This window comes from Diaphorina citri, unplaced genomic scaffold, assembly GCF_000475195.1.
Source record: "Diaphorina citri unplaced genomic scaffold, Diaci psyllid genome assembly version 1.1 scaffold363, whole genome shotgun sequence".
Classification (NCBI taxonomy): domain Eukaryota; kingdom Metazoa; phylum Arthropoda; class Insecta; order Hemiptera; family Psyllidae; genus Diaphorina; species Diaphorina citri.
This window is the reverse complement of record NW_007377798.1, coordinates 103961-114145: the sequence shown is the minus strand read 5'-3', so window position 1 is coordinate 114145 and position 10185 is coordinate 103961. Positions and strand designations below refer to the sequence as shown.

The 10185-nt window shown below is 38.2% G+C and overlaps 2 protein-coding genes across 2 annotated transcripts; both read left to right on the top strand.

Moving 5' to 3' along the window:
* The first annotated feature begins 6065 nt into the window (after positions 1 to 6065).
* Positions 6066 to 7061, top strand: LOC108252242 (transcription factor HES-1-A-like). Its single transcript, XM_017443585.1, has 3 exons — positions 6066 to 6143; positions 6386 to 6520; positions 6960 to 7061. Exons 1-3 carry the CDS (start codon positions 6066 to 6068, stop codon positions 7059 to 7061), a joined length of 315 nt encoding a protein of 104 aa, XP_017299074.1.
* On the top strand, positions 7053 to 9639 carry LOC113466936. Its single transcript, XM_026822766.1, has 3 exons — positions 7053 to 7375; positions 7527 to 7674; positions 9323 to 9639. The coding sequence occupies exons 1-3, from the start codon at positions 7076 to 7078 to the stop codon at positions 9637 to 9639; spliced, it is 765 nt and encodes a 254-aa protein (XP_026678567.1). The 5' UTR covers positions 7053 to 7075.
* Positions 9640 to 10185: the final 546 nt, after the last annotated feature.

The window sequence follows — 10185 nt, the reverse complement described above, 5'->3', positions numbered from 1 at the left end:
TTGGTAAAAAATAGACAAATATAACTCTCCTCATTCATGAAGCACTTGTATTCTGAAAGAAATGTAGTTTATTAAAATGCGTTTCCAGGGGCGAAGTCATAGGAGGTGGAGAAGTTATCAAGAGTGAAAAGTTTGAAAGGAAAGTGTTCATATTTTATAGGTCAGCCTAGTTAGCGTGGGAGGGCGTCTGCCTTGTAAGCGGGTTCGATTCGCGTCCGGGGCGAACTTTGTTCGTTTTCGGAAAGGCTGGCTTTCTTCTATTTTGTCCGCCTTTTTTCTTAGGATTTTGAACAATCTCAGTTTTCTTCAATCAGTAAATTCGTAAAAATAAAATGAAAATAAAAATATAAATCTAATAATGATAAACTGGTGGTAAAGTGTAAAAGGTAAAAGACCGGAATTCTATTAAGGGTCAGGACCTTGTTTTTCACGAGACGTATTCCCCGTCCCTAAAAACGTTCCTCATTATTTGTAAAATGGGCGGGACAACTATCTGTACTATTCAATCGACTCATTCATTCATAAAATCGAAATCCAATCGTTCGATCATGAGTATTTGAAATGGTCTTTTTACAAACAAATCTTGCATTGTATCCGAAAGATTCATAGAATTTTCATAATGTGAAAATTTCTACTATAGACTTCTTCGTCTTTTGTTTGACCATTGACTTTTTTCTATGGGTTGGGGTCTTCTATACAAGTACCTAGGACCAGAGTCAATGAAATACTCTTTTGACCAAATAATATTGGAATATGGAAAGGATGAAAAGGACTCTATTGAAAATCTTGAATGAACTTCTTTACTCTTCTGGTTTCTGGTCCATCACACTTGCAATAAAATTAAAGTACCTACTGGAATAATAATTTTCCTCAAGGTGTGTATTGTATTGATTGTCAATATTGAAAGCAGCAGAGAAATACATAGGTATACACATCTCGAGATTCTCGAGAAAATACCTAGGTACCTACTTGAACTTAGCCTGGCACACTGCCGTGCGCTCAGATTTAGATTGAAAATGAAAACAGATTTACATATGTCAACTTTGAAAATCAAACCAGTACCTACCTATGGTCCTGAAATCCAGAATAACAGGTAGATATAGACGAGCTTTTGAAATCAATCAAGGTAAGACTATGTCCAATTTAGTTGATATCTTTCTTCAACCGACCAAACCAATTCAATGGCCAAGTACGACTTTCATTGAAGGAAATGCCTTTCGTGCTCTTGAAGTACTGAACCAGTCACCAAAACTAAAGTAGACAGTATGTCTCTTCTTGACCGAGAAAAGAGCGGGAGAGAAGGTAGGTACCTATAATAAAGGCAAGAAAGTAACCTTTAGTTAGATAAATGAGAAATGCGTGAAGACTCATTGAAAAGCACAGTATGGGACACGATAGTCACTCAAAATGTCTTGGGAATATCCTTGAAACTAAGATGACCACCCATCGATACAGTTTGAATGAACAAAGGCAGACAGTGTGGAGCCCAAGCAAATGAAAAAGGCAGGTGTTAAGTAAGCTCCAAATTCGTCAAGCTATACAAGGCAAGAAAGTAACCTTTAGTTAGATAAATGAGAAATGCGTGAAGACTCATTGAAAAGCACAGTATGGGACACGATAGTCACTCAAACTTCTTGACCGAGAAAAGAGCGGGAGAGAAGGTACCTATAATAAAGGCAAGAAAGTAACCTTTAGTTAGATAAATGAGAAATGCGTGAAAACTCATTGAAAAGCACAGTATGGGACACGATAGTCACTCAAACATGTCTTGGGAATATCCTTGAAACTAAGATGACCACCCATCGATACAGTTTGAATGAACAAAGGCAGACAGTGTGGAGCCCAAGCAAATGAAAAAGGCAGGTGTTAAGTAAGCTCCAAATTCGTCAAGCTATACCTTTGACCAAAAAATAATATTGGAATATGGAAAGGATGAAAAGGACTCTATTGAAAATCTTGAATGAACTTCTTTTCTCTTCTGGTCCATCACACTTGCAATAAAATTAAAGTACCTATTGGAATAATAATTTTCCTCAAGGTGTGTATTGTATTGATTTTCAATATTGAAAGCAGCAGAGAAATACATAGGTATACACATCTCGAGAAAATACCTACTGGAACTTAGCCTGGCACACTGCCGTGCGCTCAGATTTAGATTGAAAATGAAAACAGATTTATGTCAACTTTGAAAATCGAACCAGTACCTATGTACCTATGGTCCTGAAACCCATAATAACAGGTCGGTAGATATAGACGAGCTTTTGAAATCAATCAAGATAAGAGTATGTCCAATTTAGTTGATATCTTTCTTCAACCGATCAAACCATTTCAATGGCCAAGTACGACTTTCATTGAAGGAAATGCCTTCCGTGCTCTTACAGTACTGAACCAGTCACCATAACTAAAGTAGACAGTATGTCTCTTCTTGACCGCGTTTTTTGTCCAATCCTTTCTCGGATTAAAAACACTCGAGAGCTGAAGAAAATCCTTTGCTCTGTCAGTTTTGGTAAACGAAAGAATGTAGGTACTTGTACTTAATAATGATTATTAGACTACCAAAAACTACTTATAACAGAGATAACGTACCTACCTATTAGTAGGTATGAATATCCGGGTCCCCCCCCCCAAGTTCTAAGGCAAGAAAGTAACCTTTAGTTAGATAAATGAGAAATGCGTGAAGACTCATTGAAAAGCACAGTATGGGACACGATAGTCACTCAAAAATGTCTTGGGAATATCCTTGAAACTAAAATGACCACCCATCGATACAGTTTGAATGAACAAAGGCAGACAGTGTGGAGCCCAAGCAAATGAAAAAGATGGAGCCTCAAGACAAGACAAAAATGAAATATGGACACAGTAGTCATTTTTAGAGATTTCTTTAAAATCAGTAGGTACCTACAATCACCAGCCAAGTCATCACTGAGAGGTTTGAGGAAGAAGTTGAGATTGATTGAGTGTGAAGACGGAGCAGGAATGGTTCATTTTGAATCACCTTTAAATAATTTCTCTAAAATTACAATTACCTTTGTTAAAAGCTATACCTACGTTTACCTGACGTGCAAAAAAGGATTTACTCTGAAAATTTCAAGCGATCATATTTTCCAACAGCAAGTGTGTCCTAGAGCGTCAGCAAGTCATAAAGAAATAGCAAAGGTTGAGTGCCAAGGGTTAAAATTTAAGCAATCACCCTAGATAGGGCTGCTTGAGAGGCTGACGAAAAACGCCGACCCTGCCTGAACAGGGGAAAAGGCGAAGAAGAAGAAAATAGGTAAATACCTATCCTATTAGTGGATGTGTCAAGAATACCGAACTTAATGTTCTACGTCTAGGCGTTAAGTATACGTAATATATACTTGCTAAAACTCGATAGGGCAGACCCCGCGGCGCGGGAACTTAGTGGCCCCACAAAACCATTTAAGGGGCCGTCAGTAGTGAAAAACAGGGGTCCCGCAGGCGAAATATTAAGAGGGCCTTCGAAAAAGTACAATATACGCTGCATCAAGCGTTTATTATACTGCTGGGAAACAATTTTCCACAAGCAAGAGAACAGGTGTAATATTAAGATTTCCTCGGTGGTTTGGAGGATTATGACCGGATCTACAAAGTCAGTTTAAACTCCGTTTAAATTCAATTTTTGGATTAAGGAATCTGATTTTAAAAATTTCAGATTGCTTAAAGGAGTTTCACCTAAACGGGGTTTAGAGTTTAAACTCACTTTGTGTATTAGACTCTCATCCGGTACTTTGAAGGACGCCAGTCTTCGCCCAAGTTTAATGACAAAAAAGCTCTTTGCTAGCCTAGTTAGCTTGGTTGGTAGCGCGTCTGCCTTGTAAGCGCTAGGTCGCGGGTTCGATTCCCGCCCGGGGCGGATTTTATCCAGAATGGATAATGTTCGTTCTCGGAACGGCTAGCTTTCTCCTATCCTGTCTTCCTTCTCTCTTCGATTTTGGGACGATAAAGTGTTCCCTTTATCAAACCTCTTGAAAAAAAGAGCTCTCTACCAATCTTTTACTTTGAATATGTAGTTGACCAAAGTTAAGAAGGGGAAGACCTCTAAATCTTCGGACCTTTCCCCTATTACAAAATAAATTGGGGAAGAGATGACATAAAACTTGGCACACGTCCTACCCGATGTTCAACGTACTTAGGATGTCTTTTGTATGTTCCTTTTGTATTCTTTTTTACCTGAAGAGGCTTTTAATAGGAGGATGAAGCTCTTACCTATTTTCTCTTGAAGAGATTCACTAGTTAGGTAGTTAATAATAAAAAAAAATAAAAGATAAAAATAAAAAAAATAACGCTCATAGATGAGTCATAATCATAAGTCATCTGTAACTCCCTGGAACATAGGTACTTCGAGAGAAGGCTATAAAAGGCCGTTCCGGATAATTTTTGGCTAATTTCAGTACCCAAAAAAAAAACAATTCGGAACAGAGTATAATTTTCTCTATTTCAGGTAACCCTGTTTGCAAATCGACTCCACAGCCGGAAAGTTCAGTTTACAGCTTGCGGATTTTTCCCGCTGGATTTTACGTTACTCTACAATGTGAGTTCTTCTTATCTATGTACCTTTAAATCTTTAATTATTATTAGTGTTATAATGTTATTGAAATTATTTAAAGTTATAATTTGGCACAAAGGTATCTATCATTGGAAATCATGCACATCCACTAAAGCTATTCTTTTCCACTCAACCTCCTCTAATCCTACTTCTACAATCAGAAAAACCATGTAAAAATTGGTGCATTTGGCACATTCACTAATTTTTCCAACTAAGATTTCTTTTTTAAGATAGGTATCTATCATTGGAAATCATGCACATCCACTAAAGCTATTCTTTTCCACTCAACCTCCTCTAATCCTACTTCTACAATCAGAAAATTGGTGCATTTACACATCCACTAATTTTTCCAACTAAGATTTCTTTTTGAAGACAAATTTGGCACATCCACTATTCCTCTTTGGAGTTCAAGAGATCAGTGCATTTGGTACATCCACTAATGATTTCCAACTGCAATTTCTCCTTGGCGCCATGTATAGGTAGGTATATGATTTCAGATCAAGAAGGAGATCAGTGCGTTTGACACATCCACTAATTTTTCCAACTGAGATTTCTTTTTGAAGAAATCAGTGCACTTGCCACATCCACTAATGATTTGTCTTTGCTATCGTTCCAGATAATCGGCGCCACTACTACCTATTGGATAATCCTCATTCAGTTTCAACTACAAACAACTTAATCAGGTGAAAATTCGGAACATATCGAATAAAATCATCTATATTTTAGTAGGCACCTGGGTAAAAGTTATCTTGGTAGCGCGGCTCTGCCTTGGTCGCGGGTTCAATTGCCGTCCGAGGCAAACTTTATTCTTTAACCAACATAATTATACACATAAGGTTCGTTATCCGTTATCCTTTTCTCCTTTACTCTTCAATTTCCAGACGAAAAGTAGGTGCTATACAAGTACGTTTTGCAAGTTTACCACGGAATCCAGGTCTTCTATTCCAATTTTATTAGATAAAAGATCTCTTTCTGCCTGGAGAGGCCTGTAGTAGTAGAAAAGATGATACTTTTACACCTTTACGTGTCTTGCACGAGATTAATGACAGTAATCCCTGGTTACATTTTTGGGAAGATCACTTGATTTCTAGGTATAGTTAAGTATCTTCTCGTTACCAACTCGTTTGCCCATCATCATGATTGAAATCCGTTTCTAGGTCATGTGACCGGGAATTGAATAGGTTATCTTTTGATCTAGCAGGCACCTTGAGGGTTGAGGTTTGAATATCAAATGCCTTGTTAAGGAACACCGAAACCTTTTAGACAATGGTTGACTGAATTATTGAACTATTATGTTGACGCTATCCGCCTGTCACGCGGGAGACCGGGGTTCGATTCCCCGCCGGGGAGATTTTTTTTGTTACTTATACTTACGACAAGAACTGTGTTTTTTTTAAGGAGTCCAAGGTGATGCAAAGGTTCCTGTACAAAAGTTGGTCTCTGGTAGAAATTAACATTCCTAGACCTAGATGTTAGGTACAAATCCGGGTGCAGTGTACAAATGCTCAAGAAAAGGAGAGCCCGAATCAACCAGAGCTTAGAAGAACTCAAACAACTTATCCTGGACGCTAACAAAGAGGTAAGTATCACAGTTGCAATACTGCCCGTTAATAAATATTTCAAAAAATGCTGTTCAACTTCGTAATCAAATTTAATCCTTGTTCCATTCAATAAGAGAGAGAGAAAAAAAAAAAAAAATACTTAATTCTTAAATATTTATTATAGTGTCTGTGGAAGGTTAGTAGTATTTCAATTTCATTACTAGGTAAACAAATCTTATGTAAATCCCTTTTTATCATATTGTACCTATTTTGCTTCCAGGACATAAATTCCATTCGGGCCAGTAAGCTGGAGAAGGCAGACATCCTGGAAATGACAGTCAGTCATCTACACAACCTGCACAATACCCTACGTCAACTGTCCCTCTCCCATGACATTGGTAATCTTCGTGTGCCAGTAAGCTGGAGAAGGCAGACATCCTGGAAATGACAGTCAGTCATCTACACAACCTGCACAATACCCTACGTCAACTGTCCCTCTCTCATGACATTGGTAATCTTCGTGTATTGGCCCAGATTTGAATTTCGCACTCACAAACCAAACACAAATTTGATTATTATAGGGGGAACTGTAACTGCTAAACTCTTATCGTCCAAAAATCGAAGAGAGAAGGAAAACAGGACGGGAGAAAGCCAGCCGTTCAGCGAATGAACCTTATCCGATAAGGATAAAATCCACCCCGGGCGGGAAGCGAACTCGCGGCCTAGCGCTTACAAGGCAGACGCGCTACCAACCAAACTAAAACTAGGCTGGCAATAAGTGAATTTCATCGAGCGCTTGCTCACTTATAACAAGTTATCAATAAATTTTACACTAATAATATTTTATCATCTAGTTTCTCACAATAGACAAAGATGACAGTATGGACAGTTTCCTCTCAGAGTCCGACAGTTCCATGTGCAAGAGTACCAGCATGTCCATACTGAATAGACAATAGACAAAGATGACAGTATGGACAGTTTCCTCTCAGAGTCCGACAGTTCCATGTGCAAGAGTACCAGCATGTCCATACTGAATAACACTTCCATATCTCATCAATCTCGCCAAAGCTCTTCCAGTAATAGTTTACACTTGTTCAAATCTACATTCCACGCCAACGTCCTCACACCAAGCAATCGACTGGAGACATCGGCCAAAGCGAGAACTTTGTTTAGAAATGACCACTTGTCATCAAACCTAAAGTTAAATGACAGTCATGACTATATGAGTGAGGCCAAGAGACAAGCCGTCACTTGTCTGGATTTGAGTGAGGTGAATGAATCCCTCTGTGAGAAACAACTACCGGACATGGACGTTGACTCCTATGCTTCACATAGACCTTGCTTAGACCAGAACAAATACCTGAGGCAAGTCAGAAATGATGCTCAGCTAGTAGAAGACAATGTTTCCAAGTGTAAGTGAGGTGAATGAATCCCTCTGTGAGAAACAACTACCGGACATGGACGTTGACTCCTATGCTTCACATAGACCTTGCTTAGACCAGAATAAATACCTCAGGCAAGTCAGAAATGATGCTCAGCTTGTAGAAGACAATGTATCCAAGTGTAGAGGTTTGAATATCAAATGCCTTGTTAAGGGACACCGAAACCTTTTAGACAATGGTTGACTGAATTATTGAACTATTATGTTGACGCTAATGAAGAGGATCAGAGGAGCATAGCGATTGCTAACAAAGCTTACACCGCACACTATGGTACCTGTGGTGTCTGCACATTTCTTTATCCAAGATACTGGTGTATTCAGTACCTACTGAGGAATTTTACCTACCATGTTTTAGGTGGATGATGGTGCATCTTTTTGGCTGTTCTCCTGAAAATCAAGTAATTTCCGCCTGTGAAATAGTTTTCTTTTCTTTTAAAGAAATTCGAAAGAGGGAGCTGTAACAATGGAGGTCTTATCGTCCCGCAATCAAAGAGAGGAGGACATGGTAGGAGAAAGTCAGCATTTGTTTAGGATAAAGTTTACACCGGGCGGGAATCGAACCCGGGACCTAGCACGTTGATTTTTACCTAACGTACCGGAGAAAGTCAGCATTTGTTTAGGATAAAGTTTACACCGGGCGGGAATCGAACCCGGGACCTAGCACGTTGATTTTTACCTAACGTACACTATTTAGAGAAAATCACGTAATTTGCGGGTGTGAAGGAGTGTTCAGTAGCTGATATTTTCAGCGAAAGGGGAGCTTTAATATCCTGCTGACAGTGAGTACCCAATGAAAGAGAGGAAGCATTTGTTATCCTTATTTTAGAACCAGGTTCAGGGATACCTACCCAATATCTATACCGGTAAACTTACAACACTTACGCCATATATTATCTACAGGGTGGGATCCATACATAACTATTTTCAGCAAATAGAATGCTTAAAATCATAATTCAGCACTCAAATCTTCACTCGAGATTGAGAATCATCTCGGATAACATTAAATTTTCGTTAGGAATTCTGACAGGTTCATAATGATTGCACCTTCATATCCACAGAGCACAATACTTTTGCTCCGGAGAGTTCATTTATTTCTCCAATTTTCTCCAACAAAAGATCCTCCAGGTTTTGTTTTCTTCTGAATGAACCGGAAATTCATTCAAAATGCTCAAAGGTTTCTCAGGTACGTTACTGTGTGTGTTATTGGTAAAAAATAGACAAATATAACTCTCCTCATTCATGAAGCACTTGTATTCTGAAAGAAATGTAGTTTATTAAAATGCGTTTCCAGGGGCGAAGTCATAGGAGGTGGAGAAGTTATCAAGAGTTAAAAGTTTGAAAGGAAAGTGTTTATATTTTATAGGTCAGCCTAGTTAGCGTGGAAGGGCGTCTGCCTTGTAAGCGCTAGGTCGCGGGTTCGATTCGCGTCCGGGGCGAACTTTGTTCGTTTTCGGAAAGGCTGGCTTTCTTCTATTTTATCCGCCTTTTTTCTTAGGATTTTGAACAATATCAGTTTTCTTCAATCAGTAAATTCGTAAAAATAAAATGAAAATTAAACATATAAATCTAATAATGATAAACTGGTGGTAAAGTGTAAAAGGTAAAAGACCGGAATTCTATTAAGGGTCAGGACCTTGTGCTCAAGTTGTTTGTGTTTTAAAAATAATAATAAATAAAAGTTCAAAGTTAATTACCTAAGTAATTGTTTTATTAATTAATAGAATAGAATCCCAACTATAGAAGAGGACACAAATATAACACCTTGTTTTTCACGAGACGTATTGCCCGTCCCTAAAAACGTTCCTCCGGACATGGACGTTGACTCCTATGCTTCACATAGACCTTGCTTAGACCAGAACAAATACCTGAGGCAAGTCAGAAATGATGCTCAGCTTGTAGAAGACAATGTTTCCAAGTGTAGTGATAAAAGTTTGTTTAAATCTCCTACCCCTAGGAAGATTTACACAAGGACGCGGATTCTACCCAATGGAGACCTGGTGTTTATTTTGCCACCAACATTAACCACTTCTGATCTCCATGGAGTATCTTGTGAGGATCTCAGTACGCAACCTAATATGTGGAGACCATGGTAACAGAATAGTTTCAGTCAATTCCCTCATCCTGTAGTCAAGGCAATGTAAATACGCCACCGACCATTATAAAAGATCAACATGTTGATCAACCAGTAGGACCTAACAGGTTTCCAAATAATATTCTAATTCTTGAAAAGGCAGGAGTAAAGTTGGTATTATCTAGGTTTTACAATAACGTACTTCGGGCGCCACCGACCATTATAAAAGATCAACATGTTGATCAACCAGTAGGACCTAACAGGTTTCCAAATAATATTCTAATTCTTGAAAAGGCTGGAGTAAAGTTGGTATTATCTAGGTTTTACAATAACGTACTTCGGTACCTATATTGATCAACGAACTTCAGAATTTATTTCTTTTTCTTTATGTTTTAATTTGTTTTTGTATGTACTTAATTATTTATTGTACATTTTGTATATCATAAACTGACACTGTTGTTGTTTTTTGTCTGGTTTGTCAAATAAAGAGTTTATTAATTTAATTTATTGAATAAAAAATACAAATAGGTAAGTTTTAATATTTTCTTTAGTCTTGTCGCATCGTCGC

Coding starts and splice junctions, on each gene's coding strand:
- LOC108252242 (XM_017443585.1), top strand. CDS start 6,066: ATGCTCAAGAAAAGGAGAGCCCGAATCAACCAGAGCTTAGAAGAACTC. Junction 6,144..6,385: donor TCCTGGACGCTAACAAAGAG/GTAAGTATCACA, acceptor TTTTGCTTCCAG/GACATAAATTCCATTCGGGC. Junction 6,521..6,959: donor TTGGTAATCTTCGTGTGCCA/GTAAGCTGGAGA, acceptor TTTATCATCTAG/TTTCTCACAATAGACAAAGA.
- LOC113466936 (XM_026822766.1), top strand. CDS start 7,076: ATGGACAGTTTCCTCTCAGAGTCCGACAGTTCCATGTGCAAGAGTACC. Junction 7,376..7,526: donor CTTGTCTGGATTTGAGTGAG/GTGAATGAATCC, acceptor AGTGTAAGTGAG/GTGAATGAATCCCTCTGTGA. Junction 7,675..9,322: donor CAATGTATCCAAGTGTAGAG/GTTTGAATATCA, acceptor GTTTTTCACGAG/ACGTATTGCCCGTCCCTAAA.